At 45.5% G+C, this 22,851-nt stretch overlaps 1 protein-coding gene across 1 annotated transcript in view; it reads right to left on the reverse strand.

Annotated features, from left to right (window-relative positions):
• pom121 (POM121 transmembrane nucleoporin) overlaps positions 1 to 22,550 on the reverse strand; it is a 37,497-nt gene extending 14,947 nt beyond the window's left edge. Inside the window, exons 1-6 of the mRNA XM_056284244.1 lie at positions 22,536 to 22,550; positions 15,233 to 15,948; positions 13,909 to 14,124; positions 13,475 to 13,639; positions 11,373 to 11,453; positions 11,039 to 11,210 (exon numbers count right to left, since the gene is read on the reverse strand). Coding sequence (XP_056140219.1) covers positions 11,039 to 11,210; positions 11,373 to 11,453; positions 13,475 to 13,639; positions 13,909 to 14,124; positions 15,233 to 15,948; positions 22,536 to 22,550 — 1,365 coding nt within the window. The remainder of the gene's footprint in view (positions 1 to 11,038; positions 11,211 to 11,372; positions 11,454 to 13,474; positions 13,640 to 13,908; positions 14,125 to 15,232; positions 15,949 to 22,535) is intronic.
• Positions 22,551 to 22,851: the final 301 nt, after the last annotated feature.

Raw genomic sequence — 22,851 nt, forward strand, 5'->3', positions numbered from 1 at the left:
CCGAGCTCCTCACCCTAAGGCTGAGCCCAGACACCCTATGGAGGAAACTCATTTCAGCTGCTTGTATCCGCCATCTCACCCTTTCAGTCACTACCCAAAGCTCATGACCATAGGTGAGGGTTGGAACGAAGAGTGACTGATAAACTGAGAGCTTTGCCTTCCGGCTCAGCTCCCTCTTCACCACAACGGTCCGATACAACGTCCGCATTACTGCTGATGCTGTACCAACCCCCCTGTCAATCTCCCACTCCATCCTATCCTCACTCGTGAACAAGACCCCGAGATACTTGAACTCCTTCACTTGAAGCAACAACTCATCCCCAACCCGGAGGAAGCAAGCCATAATTTTTCGGTAGAGAACCGTGGCCTCAGACTTGGAGGTGCTGACTCTCATCCCAGCCATTTCACACTCAGCTGCAAACCGCCCCAGTGCACGCTGGAGGTCCTGTTTTGATGAAGCCAACAAAACCACATCATCTGCGAAGAGCAGAGATGCAATTCTGAGGTTCCCAAAACAGACACACTCCCCAACTTGGCTGCGACTTGAGATCCTGTCCATGAATATCACAAACAGAATCGGAGACAAGGGACAACCTTGATGGAGTCTGACACCCACCGAACACGTATCTGACTTTGTGCCGAGAATGCGGACACAGCTCTCACTTTGGTTATACAAGGACCATATGGCTTGTAGCAACTGCCCCAGTACCTCATACTCCCGCAGTACCCCCCACAGAGCGCCCCGGGGTACACCGTTATAAGCCTTCTCCAAGTCCACAAAACACATGTAGACTGGCTGGTCAAACTCCCATGCCCCCCTCAGCACTTCCGCAAGGGTAAAGAGTTGGTCCATTGTTCCACAGCCAGTTGGTCCATTGTTCCACAGCCAGGACGGAATCCGCACTGTTCCTCCTGGATCTGAGGTTCGATAATCGGTCGGAGCCTCCTTTCCAGCTCCCTAGAGTAAACTTCCCCAGGGAGGCTGAGCAAGGTGATGCCTCGATAATTGGAGCACACCCTCCAGTCCCCCTTTTTATATATGGGAACCACCACCCCAGTCTGCCACTCCACAGGTACTGTCCCCAACCTCCATGCGACACTGAAGAGGCGTGTCAGCCAAGACAGCCCAACAATGTCCAGAGCCTTCAGCAACTCAGGGCGAATCTCATCCACACCCGGCGCCTTGCCACCGAGGAGCTTCTTAACTACCTCAGAGACCTCTGCCAGGCATATAGGTGGGGCAGAAATTAACACACTGGGATTAAACAAAAGATTCATGTGTAATGACTAGGGATGGGCAAACGATCAAATTTCCTTGATCGATCATTGCGAAAATTAACGACCAATTATTGATTAATTGTTAATTACTTTTAATGAAAAAAATGCCCATGGCAGAAATACCAAAGAAAGCATGTTTTTCCTCAATTAAATCTTTATTCGTCAAAGGAGTTAACTTATAGTTAACTTATAATACAACCACAATGCTTTTAAACAACGTAGTTAAAGTTTAACTGTTTAATTGTAAAAAACCGGCATATCACATTCCGTCACGACGCATAAAAAAGGCAGCCAGCCACGAGCACGGCCGAGTCAAATCTCTTCACAAATTAAAGAGCCAATGCTGTTGCGCTCTTAAACACTATTGAGCCTCTTTGAGAAACAATTCCCCACAATATAAATTATATGTAGGCTATGTATAAAATATGCAAATTAAAAAATAAAATAAAAACATTAGGCCTACTTAGCGCTGACAGTTTTTCACAAAATGTAACTTTGAACGACTCCAATAGGCCTCCAGCTGAGAGAGATAAAATGAAATAAATAACAGTTACTCACATAAAGGATAACTGTCCACAGTCCACTCTTAACAAATTCAAGTAATTCCAGCCTACTGGTTTTTGTTCAGGAAGATGAGCATGTTGACATGCTCAGGGGCGAGACGCGAACACAGCCTAGTGACCGTCAGTCCAGCCGCTGAAAACACTCGCTCCGAAGGGACCGAAGTTGCAGGGATGCAGATGTATTTTCGCGCCAACTTCGCCAGCCTGGGGAAACTCCCTCCATTCACTTTCCACCAGTCTGTGGGGTTGCAATTCAGGGGTGGGGGAGTCTCCTTCAGAAAGTTCTGAACTTCTACTTCAATGCCAATGTCGCGTGGAGTGGAGTACTGCTCCCCGAAAAGTAGTGCCATAGCAGACGCCAGCGCGGCTGCGGCTCCGGTGGCTGCACTAGCCACACTACGCTTTACGCGCTTCATGTTGAAGGCTATTTTTCCAATATGGTAGCCGGTTGGTACTAGCTCAGTTTTCGGTCGCCAGATATAAAAACTGCACCCCCGCCTGGCTAAGAGGTCTCATTACTGCCAGGCAGTGAAATTCATTCTTTCAACATTGCTGCCACGGAGTGAGATTCATTAATTCAACCTCTATGTGATATGGACGTTGATCGATAAAAAATCCACGTGATTGACTAATTTCCAAACCATCAATTATCGATTATCGATTAATCATGCCCATCCCTAGTAATTACTATTTCTCTGATTTTAAGTTTCCTTTTCTTGCCTTTATACATCCGGATAACATCACCAAACCACACATGCTCATTTCCAGCAGTGTTGTATTTTACATCCACACCCAGTACAACCAATCTTCTACTATTGGCCACTGAACACCTCCACTGGAGCAGTTGGGGATAACACTATTCACTTTTCCTGAATATAATTTTCCCCCAAACAGTGGACCTTATAGTCACAAGCTTGCTTCTCTCAATGCTACTTTTGTTTAAACTTTGTTGGAAAGTGGGCCTAATGGCAATTCTCATGAAGCAGACAGACCAGGCAGCATACACTTTCCCTCAAAATTACAACCTGAGGGGCATCCGAGTAGTGTAGCAGTCTATTCCGTTGTCTACCAACACAGGGATCGCCAGTTCAAACCCCCGCGTTACCTCCAGCTTGGTCAGGCGTCCCTACAGACACAATTGGCTGTGTATGCGAGTGGGAAGCTGGATGTGGGTATGTGTCCTGGTAGCTGTACTAGTGCCTCCTCTGGTCAGTTGGGGCGTCTGTTCAGGGGGGAGGGGGAAACTAGGGGGAATAGCGTGATCCTCCCACACGCTATGTCCCCCTGGCGAAACTCCCCACTGTCAGGTGAAAAGAAGCGGCTAGTGACTCCACATGTATCAGAGGAGAAATGTGGTTGTCTGCAGCCCTCCCTGGCTCGGCAGAGAGTGTGGAGCAGTGACTGGGACGGCTCGGAAGAGTGCGGTAATTGGCCGGGGTACAATTGGGGAGAAAAGGGGGGGGGGGTAAAAAAAACTACAACCTGAAGATTTAAAAGCCAACAAATGTCCTTTTGAAACACGTTTGTTGGAATATTAAGATAACTGCTTCTCCACAAAAACTGAAATCATAAAGCCTTTTGTAACCACACATTTTTAACGGTTAATTCAGGCAGGACTTCCAAAGAAAAATGATAAGACAGATCATGTTTTATATCATCAACATGGCAGTCAAATGTGAAAAGCAGTTGCAAGTAGCAAGGATTTTGAATAGGACACTGGGAATTAGTGTTGCACGGTATACCGAAATTTAGGTACTTTTTTGATACTTTTTTGTTAAAAACGGTTCAGTATTAGAATTTCCAAACATTCGGTACTTGTAGGTCAAATGTGTCTCCAGTGAAAGTGAATGGAAGGATGAAATGTATAATTTGTCTGAATCTCCACTAGGTGGCAGTACTAGCAAGGTAGCCAAGTCAGGCACGTGTACGGTCTATGATCAGGGGACATGCGCCTGTGCATTCATCACCGTTGATACAGCGTGAGCCTCAGCCTCGACTGAAAGAACCAATGCCTCTGCCTCAACATGTCTACAACTGAAAACAACAGCATGTCATCTTCAGAGTTAAAAAATAATGCCTCCACGCCCTGTACTGGTTAACAAAACAGGCTGCCGAAGTCTACCGTAGGACTACTTTGCCTACAGAGCCAACGCTGATGGTGAACTCACTGACATGACGAAGCCTGTGTGCAAAGGAGGAAACACTTCAAACCTCGCCAAGCACCTCAGTGACAGACACCAAGACCTCTCCATGGAGTACAAAACACAACAGTTTAGCAAATAAGCTAGCTGGCTAGCCAGCTGCTAGGATGGTGATGAGCTGCTAAATTATATGAGATACGTAGCGTGTCAATGCCAGACATACTCTGTATCGTAAATAACATGACAAGCGTATTAGAAAATGTGAGTTCCAAAACGACAAATATATTAAGCTACAGTTATTTGAAGTACTGAGGGCAGGTAGACCTACACTCCACAGACATATCCATGCCCTGCTACTTAAAATATAAGAAAAAGAGGAAATCCCTGTGCAACTTAGGGACACACTCATTAAGAAAGGGGACAAAGCTGAGTGCGGAAACTAATGTATTATTTCTTTGCTTTCCACCACAGGGAAAGCCCTGGATTTCAGAAGAAATTCTGCCAGAATCCAGAGCGGTTTTCATCCTAACAGAGGCACCATGGACATGATTTTTACTGCTCGCCAACTCCAAGAAAAAGCCCAGGAACAGAATCAACCATTGTACACAGCCTTCACAGATTTAATCAAAGCTTTGATTCCGTAAACCGCCAGGCCCTCTGGCTAGTGCTGTCAAAAATAGGCTGCCCTGACAAATATATCAAGAGTACTACAACTACTACATGAAAATATGTCAGCTAGAGTACTCAGCAGTTACGGAGATGAGACAGTCCTTCAAGGTCCACACAGGAGTTAAACAAGGCTGTATCATTGCCTCAACCCTGCTCTCTGTCTTCATTGTCACCATCCTCCACATCACAGGTCCCAATCTACCTCAGGGAGTCAAAACAGGACTGATGGGAATCTTCTGAATATTAACAGATTCAGGACTAAAGGTAAAACCACCACCACATCCATCATAGAGCTGCACTACGCCGATGACAATGCCTTAGTGTCCCTCATAGAAGCAGAACTACGGAACATAATGAACGCCTTTGCAAAGGCATACAAGCAGCTTGGCCTCGCCATTAACATAAAAAAAGACCCATATCCTCTACCAACCCCCACCCAACAGAAATATGCCTGTTCTGCTCCCATCCATCTCTGTAGACAACACCAGATTCAAAAACATGGGAACAGTTCCCATATCTTGGCAGCCTTCTCTCCTCCAAAGCAAACATTGGCATTGAAATACACCATCGTCTCATTTGTGCCAGCTGGGCCTTCCCAAGATTGAATAAAAGGGGTTTTGAAAACTGCAACCTTCAGACCAGAACAAAAATTCTGGTGTACAAAGCAGTAGTGCTGCTCACCCTACTGTATGGGTCAGAAACCTAGACCACATATAACAGGCTATTGAAGGTAATTGAGGCATACCGACAGCGATGCCTCAGGAAGAGCCTTAAGATCAGCTGGGAGGATAAGTACACCAACTTCAGCATCCTCGAGGAGACCAACATGCCTACTATAACTGCCACCATTGCACTACATCAGCTGAGATGGACTGGCCATGTCCTCCACATGTCTGACTCTCGCCTCCTGAAACAAGTACTTTACTCTCAGCTCGTGACAGGACACCATGCCCCAGGAGGACAAAAGAAACGATATAAAGATAACATCAAGGCCCACATCAAAAGGTTTGGCATCAACCTTAACACCTGAGAACAAGCAGCAAAAAACAGGGAGGCATAGAGACTGGCTGTCTGTGAGGGTATTGGGCACTACAAACAACCAAGACCTCCACTGTGCTGCTGACAACAAGCGCAGACTCAGAAAAGAGCGAGTTACCAGAAAGGCCCAAACCACATCCTCAACCGTTTCTTCACACCCTTACCCACATTACTCCAAAATATACAGCTCCAGGATCAGCCTCTACGCCCACCTGAAGACCCAAAAGGACCTCGAAGGAGGACAGTCATACCCAATCTCGAGTGACTGCCGATGTTGACGCCACGAACACACCGGGAAAGGGGCAAAAATTAGCGTGTCTACACGGGTTTCATGTTTCCATCACTGCTGATTGGAGCTGGAGCGGATAAATACCAGTGATTACTGCAACAACAACAGCAATAACTTAGTTTTATCCCGGGAATGAATGCCAATTACAACCTTTTCCACTAAAGACAAAAGCAAGATGTTAGTGGGTGTTGGTGGGTTTTTTGTCCAGTGAGAAAGGGGCTTTAACTTTTTTCTACGCCCATGTTTATCCTTTGTTTAAAAAAAAAAGAAAGAAAAAAATTGCGTCAATGTTGTTAAAAGGACAAGCGTCCACATCAAAAAAACAAAAAACAAAACAAAAAAAAAAACACCATAAAAATATTATATTAATCTTTTCCACTTTGACCAAGTTAAATTTTTTAACCAATTAAAATCCTGATCATCACTGCCAAATATTCATCCATTTTCTGAATGTTAACCCTTTAAATGCCAGTTTGTTTACATAATGCCACTTTACGAGAAAAACAAATTTCTATAATACTAAATGCTAGAATTTTTTTAGGGTTATCACAGTCCGAGATGTGTCAGTGATTAGCAACAACATTGATTTTGATGCATTATTTTTTTTGTGCAATCAGATTTAAATTTAAAAAAAAAAACACACACACTTGTTACATTCGAGGACAAAAGTATTTCCTTCCTAAAACTGCGGCACTTTCACAAGAGTTGTTTTTTTTAACCAACATCAGTCTTGGTCACAATTATGAAATATTCATTCATTTTCAGAATGCTTTAAATGCCAGTTTTTTTATTTAATGCCAGTTTTGTTATGAAATTATTTTTTTTTATTGTTTTCTGTATACTAAATGCTCGGGAGATTTTTTTCCAGTGTGGGATGTGACATATCCCACGCTGTAGCACCACCATTTATTTTGATCCATTTTTACTTTTTTGTTCAGTATCAGATTAAAAAAAAAAACCACACACACACACACACACTTGTTACCTTAGACAAAAATGTTTCCTTGCTAAACAAAATTAGTTCTTCAACTCCAGCTAGTCCTGCAGATCCTGTCTTATCAAATTCACATCTATACAATGAGTCACTGATAGTCCCTGTTATTACAGCTTTCGAGACTCTCTCTCTTGATACTTTGACTAAGTTCGTGTCAGCTTCTAAACCAACTGCTTGCCTACTTGACCCCTTACCAGCAAAACTTTTTAAAGACCTCTGGCCTTTTCTGGGACCTTCAATGCAAGACATTGTTAATTTATCACTTACTACTGGCATTGTTCTCAGCAGTTTTAAGACAGCTGTGGTTAAACCTCTACTTAAAAAGCACCTCGATCCAGGGTCTCTTAATAACTACTGACCAGTCTCTAATCTTCCATTCTTTTCTAAAGCACTAGAGAGAGTTGTGTATCAACAACTTTCGACCCATATAGAAGAAAACCATCTTATATGAACCTGTTCAATCGGCTTTCATGCCCTGCCACTCCACTGAAACTGCTCTGACCAGAGTGGTGAACGATCTTTAACTAGCTATGGACTCCGATTCCACTTCTGTGCTTCTACTACTGGACCTCAGTGCAGCCTTTAACACCACTGATCACTGTATACTATTTGACAGATTAAATTGTAATTTTGGTGTCTCTGGCTTAGCTCTCTCTTGGTTTAAGTCCTACTTATCTGGAAGAACACATTGTGTCTGTCTGCTATAGTAATATTACATCAAAATTCTCTGATGTTAATTATGGTTCACCCCAGGGCCCAGTTCTTGGTCCTCTACTTTTCTCTCTTTATATTTCACCTCTTGGCCAAATTATACGCAGTTATGGAATAAATTTCCATTGCTATGCTGATGATACTCAGCTGTATGTGCCTATAAGGGCTAATGATCATACTAAACTTACTAATTTAGATGCCTGCTTAGCTACTGTGAAAAATTGGATGTCACTTAACTTTCTGCTTTTAAATTCGGATAAAACTAAGATGCTGGTCATTGGCCCTGCTAGACACAGACACCAATTTGATCAAGTAACAATAACAATCAACAACTCTGTGGTTTCACAAAGTGTGGCAGCCAAAAATCTTTGTGTTACGTTGGATCCCAGCCTTTCCTTTGATAAACACATTAAAGTAATCACCAAGACTGCCAATTTTCACTTACGTAACATAGCTAAAATTCAGTCTTTTCTATCCATGGCTGACGCAGACTCTAATACATGCATTTGTTTCATCCAGACTTGGATTACTGTAATGTTCTGTTTTCAGGTCTTCCACATTCTGGTTCAGAATGCTGCTGCTAGAATCCTAACTAAATCTAGGAAATTTGACCATATTACACCAATTCTTGCCTCCCTTCATTGGCTTCCTATCCATGTTAGATCAGAATATAAGGTGCTTCTGCTGACTTACAAAATCCTAAATGGGCTTGCCCCATCTTACCAGTCTGATCTCCTTAAACCGTACATTCCATCTCGAGCGCTTCGCTCTCAAAATACAGGGCTCCCGTATGTACCGTAAAAAAGAAATCTGCTGGTGGCAGGGCCTTTTCCTATCGGGCCCCATTCTTGTGGAATAACCTGCCTGCTGCCATCAGACAATCAGTCTGTTGAGTCCTTTAAATCCAAACTTAAAACTCATCTTTTTGCCTTAGCTTACAATTAGTTGCCTTTAAATTGAGTGCTTCACAACCTGTACTGCATGAACGGGTCGGTTTCTGTCTCAATGAGTTTACCAACCATTGTTCTGTCGACGAGATTATGGTGTATAGATTATGACTAATTGGTGAGTTAATTGATTATGACTAATGACTATTGCATTAGTCATAACGCAATAGTCTCATGTCGTTTCTCTCTCTCTCTGAACATCTTCTTTCTCTTTTTCTTTGTGTCAATGGTGTCATGTGAGTCTCCCTTGTGTGCATGTGCAGTCGGTCTTCCTCCCAGGTCTCCATGGTGATAGGGATGCTGGTTGGCATTACCCTCAACACATTTTCTTTTTATATATCTTACAAATAAATCCATATAATTTTTGTTATCCTGGGGCTTTTGTTTTTTTTTTTACATGGCTTGGGTTCTGGGCGCATCTGGACACTGATTGGCATCCTGCGCATCATATTCTTCATAAATTTTATGATTCCATTGTAATTCTGTTATCCTCTTTCAATGTGGTATTCCATAAACTGTGTAAACACAACATCCATTGCACGTTGTCTGTCTTAGGAGAGAGAGCCCTCCTCTGTTGCTCTCCCTGAGGTTTCTTCCTATTTTTTCTCCCTGTTCAAGGTTTTTTTTTTAAGGGAGTTGTTTCTTATCCGACGAGAGGGTCTAAGGACAGGCTGTTGTGTTGCTGTAAAGCCCACTGAGGCAAATTTGTAATTTGTGATATTGGGCTATACAAATAAAATTGACTTAACTTAAAACTGCCATAAAAATACTATACTGGGGTACCTCCATAGCTGAGTGGTTACAGCGCATACCACATGGCTGCAACCGTCACCAGCTCGAATTCAGCCAGCGACCTTTGTTGCAAGAAATACACCTCTCCCCCACTTCCTGTCACTATGCAATAAAAGTATAAAATACCAAAAAATAATCTTTAAAAAATACTATATATCAATATCATTATCCACTTTCACAGAGTTAAATTTTTAACCAACTTCAATCGTGATTATCACTACCAAATATTTAGCATTTTGGAGGCTTCCTCATCCGAGTCCAGCTCGCTATCAGCAGGCTGCATGATTCTCTCCAAAACTTGTTGGCGCTGTGAAACATCTCTTTATTTTGCCAGGTATGAAATGACCAGCCCCCCAAGCTGCATATAGCAGTTATAGTTTTGGCTGCGACAGCAGCTGCATAAACGCACTGATGGTCTCAAATCTACAAAATCAAACAAAGCCAGTCTTTGTTAATCCCCTGCAGCTGCATCTTTGCAGCACTGCAAGATTCCCGATGTTTTTATTGTCTTGAAGGAGTGTATGTGTGGGTGTTTTGGGGCCTCTGTATAGGTGTGTATACATGTGCATATGATAAGGACAAATTATCGAGGGGCTTTGAATTTAGGTATGTCAACGTGAAACTCATGTTTCATCACTGTACATCAAAGGCACATGACTCAAGAGTGAATGGGAAAAAAACGCCATGAGAACCACTTGCTCTCAGCTCATTTGGTCATATAATCACATACACTTGCATATAGGCACACAAGTACACCCTTATAAAGATGCACACACCCCCATCATGCATGCACGCGCACACCTTCAAAGCTCAATAGCCTATACTGTAACTCATATATAGAAATGTATTGCACCTAGAGGTATACTATATTCTATTGAGTTTGAAGGCCTGCGCATGCACACACATGTGCGTGCACGTGTGCGTGCGTCTGTGTGTGTATGTGTGGGTGGGTGAAGGTAAAGGTGTGTCTATGTGAGTGAGAGAGCCAGAAGGAGAGACAGGGAGGGGGGAATTGTGACCTGCAGTACAATAATTTCTATCTCTCTAGCTGTGCACGCACACACACCACTCTACGACATCCATATCAACATACACATTTTAATTGCATACATTTGCTACATTGGCCGGCAGTGCCCCAAAATACAGCAGCAATGCCCATAGCGGAATCCAGGAAAATAGTACGTGTTTGCCCGAGAAAATGCCCTATCTGGTAGCAAATAGTAAAAACTACAATTTTGAGGCCAGGACTCTAGATTGAAAGCTTGATATAATAGATTGCATGATTTTATGCTGTAATGGCCGTGGCATCAAAAATTACGGTTTTAATTGGGGTCATTTCTGTCCATAAAGAGTTGAAGTGTCTATATTTTGGCTTCAGTTTATTATAGACTTATTATAGGAGCTAAGGTTGAACTTCAGAAATTAAAAAAAATAAATAAAAAAATCAAACCCTTGTCAAAATTTACGCTGTGTGCATTAACACAGCAAAAAGGATTGAAAAATCACAAATTAAAAAAAGCCGAAATTGACCCTAGGGAGGCACAAGGTTTAATGTGTTCATCATCCCAAAACTGTTTTGTGCTGGCCAATGCAGTTACTATGCACCAATGTCCTACCTGGCCAAAGCTTCGGGAAGAACTGTAAGAACTGCTGATGGGGTTGCGTGCTGAGCCTAGGGTACCACTGGGGACCTGGCCAAAGCTCCCGGAGCTGATGGAGGATGTCCGAGACCTCTTAATGGTGGTCTCTTCTGCCACAGACGTCACTCCTCGCTTCAAGGTCCCTGGCCTGGAGTAGATGTGCAAATTATGAGCAACTGCATTGAGATGCGCACCCAGCCTACATCTACATGATGTTAAGACCAGTTCAATTGTTCACCACAACATTTCAAATACAAGTTAAGAAAGCTCAAAGACAAGGACATAACCTCAAAAATATTGTGTAACTCACATAGGCACAAGTTGTGATGGCACACCGTTGGGCAAAAGGGGTTCAAAAGCAGATTGGGCACTCCCACCACTGTCACTCCGCCTTGTTAAATTAAAAGGAATATAATTCAGAAATACTGAATCTATCAAATAACTGAATTCTATCCAACTATGGACAGGAAACACTATTTGAAGACTTGGGTCTTCAAATAGTGTTTCCTTTGCACCTTTATCCTTTATCAATTGCTTCTTTATCAATTGATGTGGCTTTATGAACTTTTTGTTACATTTGGATCACTGACAGATGTGAGCACTGTGTGTGTGGACTCAGGTGCACAACAAAACAGTCCAAAACATCAAATAAAAAAACACAGGCCTGGAGCCTTCGTAGTCAAATGGTTACAGTGTATATACCACATGGCCACATGGTCGCAACTGTTGCTGGTTCGATTCCAGCCGGGGACATTTGTTGCATGTCATACCCCTCTCTCTCCCATTTCCTGCCTGCCTTTCATTATTGCTATCTAATAAAGGTAAAAATACCAATACAACAATTTTTTTTAAAAAATCTTTAAAAAAAAAAAAAATTTTTAAAAAACCACAGGTCTGAGTTCACCTTGGTAGGGAACAATTCTGGTGTGAAAGCAATTTCAATCAAGTCCAAACCAAATTAAGTTAATAAGGATGCACTATGGGTTCACAGAGATCTCTGGATTACTTTAACCCTAAATGGTTTCAGATGGAGTTCAGCCCATATGGCCAAGGGCCTCTAAACATTTTTTCCACTCCATGTGAACGCATGAGCCGTTACAATAAATTCTGTCTTTCTGCCAAACTTTCTCTGCTCTGTAGCTAGATAGCAAGCTAAAAGCACCCAAAACATTCCGCTGTGAATGTGCATTGTGCTCATATACAGTAATTATTATTTTGGGTTGCACTTTAAACAAAAGGTATGCATTACATTTGGTAATATGAAATAAACTGGACCAACACAATGCAACAATATTTTGGACTTTGCTTTGGATTTATCAGAGTTGAAAATATCTAGTTACAGATACAGATTGCTGTAAAGCCCCTTAAGGCAAATTTGTCATTTGTGATATTGGGCTATAAAAATAAAATTGACTTGACTTTCTCAGAAAGGAACAAAGATGAAAGGAACAATCTCTGGTTCTTACCACTAGAAAAGCTAACAGTCGTCTCAGTATTAGTTCAATAAATGTTATTAGTCAACTACAGTATTAATATTTTGTCTGACTATATCGCTAGTATCATGAAGCAGGAATTTTCAAGTTTTAATTCTAAACTGATATACAAAAATAAAATCACAAGTGTTCTGTGTTGGGGGTCTTTTTAATGGAAAATAAATTAAAAGCTTCCTGACCAACTCAATTGCAATATTTAAGTTCTTCACTGCCAAATTAGTTTTAACAATTTCAGAGATGAGAACAGACTGAGAAGTTTTGGCAGTAGAATATAGAAGTCAATGAAGTTTGTGTTTAATTCTACTCGAGTTCTGATCTCTACCTTTCAGTGATAAGAACAACGGCAACTAATCAAAGTAAGACAAACAAATTCAAATCGAGGTAGCGGATACACAGCACATTTATCAACATCTGCCATTTCCAAACGCCCTGAGTAGAGATCAGTTTGCTGTACAGTTTGCTGATGACCGTGAGTGCCACCTTAGACTTTTGAGGGTGACAAAACTCAGCAAGCCCAGCTCCTGTGTTTTTGAATCCAAAAATCAGGGGAGTAATCGGGCAGTGCATCATTAAATGTCCGTAGGTACTGTCAAGCAGCCTATGTTTACGTTTGCTAGTCTTATTGTGCTTCAGAAAAACGAAAATATTACAACTAGCACCCTTAAGTATAAGACAGGCATACAGATTAAATTCTTTATTCCTTAATACTCTCCAATACTTAATAAAAAAGAAATGGAAAACGGATGAGCCGCTGTGGCGACCCCTAACGGGAGCAGCTGAAAGTAGTAGTAGTAGTAGTAGTAGATTATTCCTTAATACTTCCTAAATATTCGATAATAGAAATACGTTTCTAAAACTCGGGACTTCCCTCCTTCACTTCTTACAGTAAACAGATTACAGTAAACTCCACCCTTTTTACCTTCTTTTTTTCTGCTCAGCTGTAAAACTTCCGTCATCATCCACTTCTACCTCTCTCTTGCGGCTCTCCTTGAGCACCTTGAGAATGGTGTCCCTGGAGCAGGGATCTGCAGGGGTCTCCTGGCTTGGTGAGCCTAACCCTCCAGGAGAACTCAAACAGTCCACTCTAAAAAAACATCAAGAGTCAGCATAACTCAGACCAACCGGGTCACAGTAAAGAGAGACAATCTCAGTAAAGACAGACTATCTTAAGGACAGGAAACAACTTTTTTTCCTTGTCAAAGTGGCCGGTAATGTCCACAAAGTCTGTAATCATTTTCCAGCCAAACCAATATAAATGCCAAAGAAATTGTAATATATTGCTGCAAAATTATAGTAGTATTTTTAATGACTGCTACAATATGATGGGGGGAAAAACAGAACAACTTTAATTACAATGGAGATCTTGGGGTGCTGTGATCCGGCCTGGCAATCTTAATTGTGACCAGACTGTGATGGGCTAGGGCATTGCGAGGGCTGAGAATGTTTTTCTTTTTGAAGCTGTCCCACTGGACTGGTGGCAAGACACCCACTTTAGAGGTGCCCGACTGCTGCAGTGGGTAGTGACGCTGGGGGGTGATAGTGAATCTTCCCGTAGTACCCAGGGACTCCCTGTGGGAGGAAGAAGAAGGAGAAAAAATGTTTTTTCAAAAGCCATCTTCCTTGTACACAGTAGGCAATTTGATAATAATATGACTGATCAGCTTGAGATTTTTTACAAATTCATAATTCAACCCTGAGGAATAAAGTGCTAAAAACAACAGAAAACTGAATTTGCAGACAAACAATGACAAATGATTCAATGACAGTTATCTAATTAAAAAGAGGTTTGGCAGTTTGTAAATAAAACTATAGTGACATATGCTCCTCATGACATCCAAATGACATAAATGCAGCAATAACATTTCACTCACTGAATCCAGCACTGTTTGATGGAAACAAGACAAAAAAAATGCAGATCCTCAAAAAATACAATTTTTATGGTAAGATGAAGCAAATGCAAGAATAGAATTAACTGCTCAGTTGCAGCCCGCCTGCCACCCAATGATTGCTCCAGCGTCCCTGAGTAGGATAAGCGGTTTGGATAATGGATGGACGCTCTGTTTAACTGGAAAACTAAAAGAAGGTGTATTAAGACAAAACATTCAGAAAGTTGGACAGGAATCGAGGTTGACCACTTAGGGAATCCGAATAATTTTAGTTTGACTTGTAACTTTGTGCAAATAAGGAAATTCATCAGGACAGTCTGGTCGTAGTATCGTAATTTGTGCTGTAACATGTAGTTACTTATTTGCACAACAAGTCACAAAGTAATACGGCTTGAAAGTTTTGTTACAACTTTTTGTCACTACTTTCAAAATGGCAATTAGCAACCAAGTATGGGTGAAACTGCTGCTGACTTGCAACGTTTGTTTTTTAATGCATCTGATCTTACATGGAATGACGAGACGTCGAATGTCGGAAATAAATACATGTAAGATCAACGCAGCTCCCTCGCTGATAATTATCATGGACTAAGAAAAACTTCCCCAAAAGTTGAAGAATTTCAAAATGAAACGTGAGGCTGATTACGTTAGCTGTAAATCAATTTAACGTCAATTCCAATCAACGGCGAAATAGTTCGCGTTAATAAACGTACAATACTTAACATGATTTAGGCAACCCAAATAACATCATAAGTGCATCATGTCGATGTGGCTCAGTTTAAAATTTAACTTACGCCGAGAATGACAGCTTTCTGGTCGGGGTATGCGTATATCCCGCCTGGCTGGGTCGAGAGACTCTTTCCCGGAGGTGCACAGGAGGGTTCGGGTTCACCATGGCAACTCTGCCCGTGTTCGGCCTCTCGACAATGCCGGCCGGGCTCTCTGGTTTCCCGATGTAACTTCCCATGTGTATATTCCGCGGGCTGAAGAAAAACGATTCCCGTCCTAATGACTCTCTCCGGTAAATGTCGGTGTTGGATAGTCTTTGGCGGGAATACAAATCCGACTCTCTGTCATCGGCTTTGACGGCACGACTTCTCGGCCGCCCTGGCGCAAACGACGTAACGCCGATCGCGGTCCTCCCCGTCAACCAGCGGCGGAACACGGGCGGGATCGTCAGTCCACTCCGCGGATTCAGGCCTAATCTGGCGTAAAGGGAATCTTCGTTATGACAATAACACACGGAACAACAAACTGCGAGGATTAAAGCAACGTAAAGAAAGGTCGGAATATAATAAAGCGCGAGACAAAATATTACTATGGCAAAGAATACAAGAGAGACGTGCAATATAAACCGCTTCTCTCTTGGAGACATGGCGGCAACGCGCCGCCGGATGACTTTAATATCCCATGATGCTAATTCATTCTCTTCTTCGCGTAAAATTTTATGCAGGCTGCATGCGTCTGACGAGTGTTGCCGCTCCCCATTGGTAGAGAGTATATTTTCTATCTTTAAGATTATAGTTTATCCGTTTTGTTTTTTTGTATTTTGTTTTTCGTTTTTGTTGTTTTTTTTGTGTTTTTTTTTAATTATGCGAATTGGGATTTGTTTTAATTAGCCAAGTTATTTTGCATACGCAAGGAGTTTGACTCGGTGGGTCACTATTCCCAAGCACGTTAGAGGAAACGTGGCGCTTTAAAAACAGAATATTCGCATGGATTCAGGCAGATGGTACACGGCAGACGGAGACACCCTTTTGGACGGCACGGGGAAAAAAACAGTCCGACAGAAAGGCAGGACGGCAAAATGAAACACGGATGACGATATTGTTATGGTGTTGTATTGTTTACAATGATTGGAATAAAATATATTTTATTTCACGACTGAGGGTAGGATGGCGCGGGAGATTGGCAGGCGGATTGGCGCAGCATCAGCAGCAATGCGGACGTTGTACCGGACCGTGGTGGTGAAGAGGGAGTTGAGCCTGAAGGCAAAGCTCTCAGTTTACCAGTCAGTCTTCGTTCCAACCCTCACCTATGGTCATGAGCTTTGGGTAGTGACCGAAAAGGTGAGATCGCGGATACAAGCGGCTTAAACGTGTTTCCTCCGTATGGTGTCTGGGCTTAGTAGAGATAGGGTGAGGAGCTCAGACCGGAGGGAGCTTGGAGTAGAGCCGCTGCCCCGCGTCGAAAGGAGACAGTTGAGGTGGTTCGGGCACCTGATTAGGATGCCTCCTGGGCGCCTTCCTTTGGAGGTTTACCGGGCACGGCCAACTGGGAGGAGACCCGGGGGTAGACCCAGAACTCGCTGGGGCTACATGTCCAATCTGGCCTGGGAACGCCTTAGGATCCCTCAGGAGGAGCTGGAGGGCGTTGCTGGGGAGAGGGACGTCCGAAATGCCCTACTTAGCTTGCTGCCACCGCGACCCGACCCCGGAGAAGCGGCTGAAGATGAACGAACGAATGAATGAATGTATTTCGTGTCGTTTATTTTATGTCCTAGTGATGCATGTAGATGTAAAATCAGCTTTCACCTAATATTCTATTGCAAACTTAAAATTAATGTTAAATTCCCTGCAAAACAAATTCCCTCCAAAATGTAAGGTCATTCATTTATTTCCAACATGGATAGTGAAAGAGAATTGCATTTGTTGTATCGCTTGTTTATGTCTGTCTCGCCCACGTTTTCTCCATGTGTGAGGGCGCTACGTAGCATCCGGTTGTAAATTCCGTCGCGGAGGACTACAAAAAGTTAAAATATTTTGACTTTGGACAGAAATGCCATTTACCATTACAGTTGCCGGTACTCTCTGTCTGCCTTACCTAATTTTACAGTCCTACTGTCGTCAAGTCAAGACAGAGTTTGCCACTATCTGCTCGGGATATATATATATATCTATATAAACTCTGTGTGTGAGCGTGCGTGTGTGTGTGAGAGAGAGCGAGAGAATATACTGAAATGTTATTTTTAATATCCCTTGTGTTTTTCCTCCTTTGACTGAGCATCCAATAATAACCACCAGGTGTCATTGTTTCTGACCAATGCCTTTCAGCCTCTTTTTAAAACCTAACCTATATCACGATATATTTATCATCTAGAATCTAGATCTACTTCAGAAAGTATTCGCTTCCACTGAACTTTTCATATTCTGTTCTTGTAACACTTACACATTTTTATGCAATGAAATAACAAGTTGTAGAGCCGAAGTAACGGAGAAGACCGTAGGTTCACACTTTAGCCGTGTAGGCAACTTTCTTTAATCCACGGTAAATCAGAGAGACAACCAAACCACAGCTCGACTGAGCGGAGGTGGCAAGAATAACCAGAAAACTGGCTGGACAACCATAACTTAACCCTGCGTTAACCTGCCAGGGCAACCATGACTTAACCCTTAGTTCCTGGGTTGAATTCTGTCCCCAATACGTGTCCACCACATGAGCCCCCCCAGAATTCGCCCTAGTAATCGAAGTCAGGCAGGCGCGGGTGGACGACAGGCCGTCCGCGGCTCCGGATAACAGGGGCCGGAGTGTCTGTGGGAGGCATTGACGCGGGCCTGTGGAGGTCGGCCTGAGGAGCAGAAGAGGCAGCTCGGGCCTCCACGGGGGGAGGAGGCGGAGCTGGGGGACGACCGCGACGAGGAGGTTGGGCTAACTCCAACGGCTGCGTCAAGTCCAGGTGTGCGGGTTTAACTCGGTCCACTGAAACATGCTCGGCCGTGCCCCCAAAATCCACCACCAGGTGCTTAGTTCCCCGTTCCAGGACGCGGAAGGGGCCGTCATAAGGGGGTTGCAGAGGGGGGCGGTGTGCGTCGTGACGGATGAACACGTAGTCCGCTGACTGCAGACCTGGGGGCACCTGGGACACCGGAGCGCCGTGTTGGGCGGTAGGGACGGGTGTGAAAGCTCTGACCCCGTCCAGCAAGGAGGCTCGTTGGTCCACAGCTGACCAGGGACGCGTTGCATTGGGCATGAAATCGCCTGGGACTCGCAGCGGCGTGCCATACACCAGCTCCGCAGAGGAGGCTTGTAGGTCTTCCTTCGGGGCGGTCCGCAGGCCCAGCATGACCCATGGGAGCTTGTCAACCCAGTTGCAGTCCTTGAGAGTAGCCCGAAGCGCAGCCTTCATGGACCGGTGGAAGCGCTCACATAGGCCGTTCGCCTGAGGGTGGTAGGCAGTAGTGCGATGAAGCTTGACGCCCAGAGCCTCACCCACAGCATTCCATAGCTCTGAGGTAAACTGTGGCCCACGGTCAGATGAAAGGTCGGAAGGCGTACCGAAACGTGAGACCCACGACCCAATAAAAGCCCGGGCCACATCAGCAGACGTCGTGGATGCCAGGGGAACAGCTTCAGGCCAGCGCGTAGTCCTGTCCACCACAGTGAAGAGGTAGGTGAACCCATGGGAGGGGGGTAGGGGACCAACCAGGTCGACGTGGACATGGTCAAATCGTCTCTCCGGCACTGCGAAGCGTTCCAGGGGCGCCTTAATGTGGCGGTGTATCTTAGCCCGCTGACAGGCAACACACGAGTCGGCCCACGCTTTCACGTCTCTCTTAAGTCCCTCCCACACAAACTTAGCAGAGGTCAGGCGCACGGATGGCTTACCGCCTGGATGAGAGAGGCCGTGCACAGCTTCAAATACGGGGCGTCTCCAGCTGTGCGGGACGATGGGCCTGGGCTGTCCTGTGGAGACGTCACACAGGAGGGTGACACCTGTGTCGCTGAAAGGAACGTCCTGCAGGCGGAGCCCCGTGTCGGAGGCCCGGAGACGGAGGATGCTCGGGTCCGTGGCCTGGTCAGCAGCCATCTGTGCATAGTCAAGGCCTAGGTGGACCGCTCCAATCACTGCCCTAGACAGGCAGTCAGCTACCTGGTTAGACTTACCAGCGACGTGCTGGATGTCGGTAGTGAATTCCGAAATGTAGGAGAGTTGTCGCTGCTGGCGAGCGGACCATGGCTCGGCCATCTTGGACATGGCAAACGTGAGGGGCTTGTGGTCCACGTACGCAGTAAACTCACGGCCCTCTAGCAGGAAACGGAAATGCCGGACGGCGAGCCAGAGACCGAGGAGTTCCCTGTCAAAAGTACTATACTTGCGCTCTCGGGGTGTAAGCTGGCGACTGAAAAAGGCCAAAGGCTGCCAAGCCCCCCCCACCCACTGTTCGTGAACCGCACCAACAGCATAGTCCGATGCATCCGTGGTTATGGAAATAGGCGCTGTAGGTGAAGGATGCGCTAGCAGGGTAGCCTGGGAGAGCGCAGCTTTAGTCTCGGTGAACGCACGGTCCCGCTCTGCTGTCCAGTCGACCGCCTGGTTGGGGGACATGCCTTTCAGCGCCTCGTACAGTGGCCGGATGATAAAGGCGGCTCGAGGAATGAAGCGGTGGTAGAATGTCACCATCCCGATGAACTCCCTGAGCGCACGAGCTGTTTGGGGGCGCGGAAAGGCCGCCACCGCTTCCACCTTTGAGGGCAGGGGGACTGCCCCGTCCCCAGTGATGCGGTGCCCGAGGAAATCAATGGCTGTCAGCCCGAACCGGCACTTCGCCGGGTTGACGATCAGCCCATGCTGGCTGAGGCGTGTGAAGAGGGCATGAAGATGGGACAGGTGTTCTTCCTCGGAGGCGCTGGCGATGAGTATGTCGTCCAAATAGACGAAGATGAAAGGAAGGCCACGGAGCACTGAATCCATCAGCCGCTGAAAGGACTGGGCCGCGTTTTTGAGTCCAAATGGCATTCGTAGGAATTCAAATAGGCCGAATGGGGTTGTCACCGCTGTCTTGGGGATGTCTGAGGGGTGCACGGGAACTTGATGATAACCACGGACCAGGCCGACTTTTGAGAAGACGCATTTGCCAGACAGGTTTGCAGAAAAGTCCTGGATATGCGGGACAGGATAGCGGTCAGGCGTGGTGGCGTCATTTAGTCGGCGGTAGTCCCCGCATGGGTGCCAACCTCCATCAGGCTTAGCGACGATGTGGAGTGGGGACGCCCACGGGCTGTCAGAGCGGCGGATGATCCCCATGCGTTCCAGGTGCTCGAACTCAGACTTGGCAATGGCGAGTTTGGCGGGGTCGAGACGCCTGGCTCTGGCGTAGACCGGGGGCCCCTTCGTAGCAATGTGATGCTCCACCCCATGCTTAGCGGTGGGTGCAGAGAAGGTAGGCTGGGTGAGGTCAGGGAACTCAGCGAGGAGGCGGGTGAACTTGTCTGCCTCTGAGAGAGAGTTGGCTAGACCTGCATAGGCCGCTTCCCTCCGCGTACATGCGAAGGAGGAGAAGGTTAAGGCATCGACCAGACGGCTGTTCTGAATGTCCACTAGCAAACCGTAAGCGCACAAAAAATCAGCTCCGAGGAGGGGAAGCGTTACATTGGCCATGACGATCTCCCACGTGAAACGTTGTCCACCAAAACACAGTTCTACAGACCGCACGCCGTAGGTGTGGATAGGGCTGCCGTCAGCCGTCGCCAACTGGGGGCCCCGCTCCCCGCCCATGATGTCGACGTCAGTAGCAGGGAGCACGCTTCTCTGTGCGCCCGTGTCACAAAGAAATCGCCGACCGGAGATGGTGTCGAGGATGAAGAGTACCCTGCTCGTATCGCCAACACTCATGGCCACTACTGAGTGTTGGCCCTCTCGTTTCCCGTCGGCCTGTAGTTGCAGGGGGGACGGCACCGTTTAGCTTTCGCACCAAATCGAGCGTGGTACATACAGAGTCCAGAGGGCTTGTAGCGGTCTGATGCTGTGGCGCCACCGTCGGGCCACGCCCGCGATGTCGGCGGGGGGCCAGTGAAGGTAGGAGCCAGCACCCCGGCATGGGAGGAACGTTGTGTAGCGACGAAGAATCGGTCAGCCTCCTTTGCCAGCTCACGGGGATCAGTGATGGTGGAGTTAGCGAGCGCAGTCTGGACGTGGGGCGGCATGTTGCGCAGAAACAGCTCCATAAACAGGAAACATGGCTTTTCTTGACCCAGTAGGTTTAACATCCTGCTCATTAGCTCCGATGGTTTGCCATCTCCCAAGCCCTGAATTGCGAAGAGGCGACGTGCTCTCTCCGTTGTTGACAGTTCAAAAGTGTCAAGGAGGAGATGTTTAAGTGCGGCGTATTGACCATCGGCCGGTGGGTTGGTTATGAAACCGCTTATCCTGGAAGCCGTAGCGCACCCCAGCGCTGCCACTACGTAGTAGTACCTGGTCTCGTCTGCTGTTATGTCTCTGAGCGCGAACTGCGCCTCAACCTGCGCGAACCATGTAGCCGCGGAAGACTCCCAAAACTCCGGCAGTTTAATTGCAACGGCGTTCGTAGCCATAATGTGTGTGGTTTCAGAAAACTTATCCGAAAACCGACGTCGGGGTCACCAGTGTAGAGCCGAAGTAACGGAGAAGACCGTAGGTTCACACTTTAGCCGTGTAGGCAACTTTCTTTAATCCACGGTAAATCAGCGAGACAAACAAAACCCACAGCTCGACTGAGCGGAGGTGGCAAGAATAACCAGAAAACTGGCTGGACAACCATAACTTAACCCTGCGTTAACCTGCCAGGGCAACCATGACTTAACCCTTAGTTCCTGGGTTGAATTCTGTCCCCAATACGTGTCCACCACAAAGTAGTAAATAACTGATGTGAAATATCACTTGAAGTAATACTTCACTAAAACAGATGAGAGTGTCTTGATGCATGCTCAATAATCCAGGTAAGAAAATCAAAGAAGGTTGAATCAGTTCATCTGGATACAACGTTTATTGACAGATACATTTTATCACTCAACTAAGTGACATCTTCGGTCTAAAAAAGGCTGAAGATGTCACATAGACAAATTTGATGGCAAGTGTCAGTGGACACTGGACAGAATTTTTTAAGTCATACCACAGATTTCTAATGGGCTTTAAGCCTAGGCTTTGGCTGGACCGTTTCAGAATCGTAACCCTTTTAAAGTAATTCCTTTGTAATTTTTGCCGTGCGCTTTGGATAACATTGTCCAGCAGGAACATTAATCTTTACCCTTTGGGCTTTTTTTGGCTCCCAAGACCTGCAAAACTTGGCTAGTGTGAGGATCAAGAAATGCTACATTCCATCAAGCTTCAAAGCCCAGTACTATGAGCTCCACCATTTCTCCGATGCCAGCGTGTCAAGCTATGGAGAGTGCTCGTACCTCAGAGCAGTCAGTGCGTCTAATGAAGTCCACTGTTCCTTAGTCATGGGAAAGTCAAGAGTCGCCCCTACTAAGCTTACAACCATAGCAAGATTCGAGCTTTCAGCAGCAGTGGTACCTGTCCGCAACAGTGACATGCTCAAGAATGAACTGGAAGTGGATTTCCTACGAGAGTTCTTCTGGGCTGATTCAAGGGTTGTCCTTAACATCAATATTGAAGCCAGAAGATTTCATGTGTTTGTAGCAAACCATGTGGAAT

The sequence above is a fragment of the Lampris incognitus genome, chromosome 8 (genome assembly GCF_029633865.1).
Source record: "Lampris incognitus isolate fLamInc1 chromosome 8, fLamInc1.hap2, whole genome shotgun sequence".
In the NCBI taxonomy this organism is placed as follows: domain Eukaryota; kingdom Metazoa; phylum Chordata; class Actinopteri; order Lampriformes; family Lampridae; genus Lampris; species Lampris incognitus.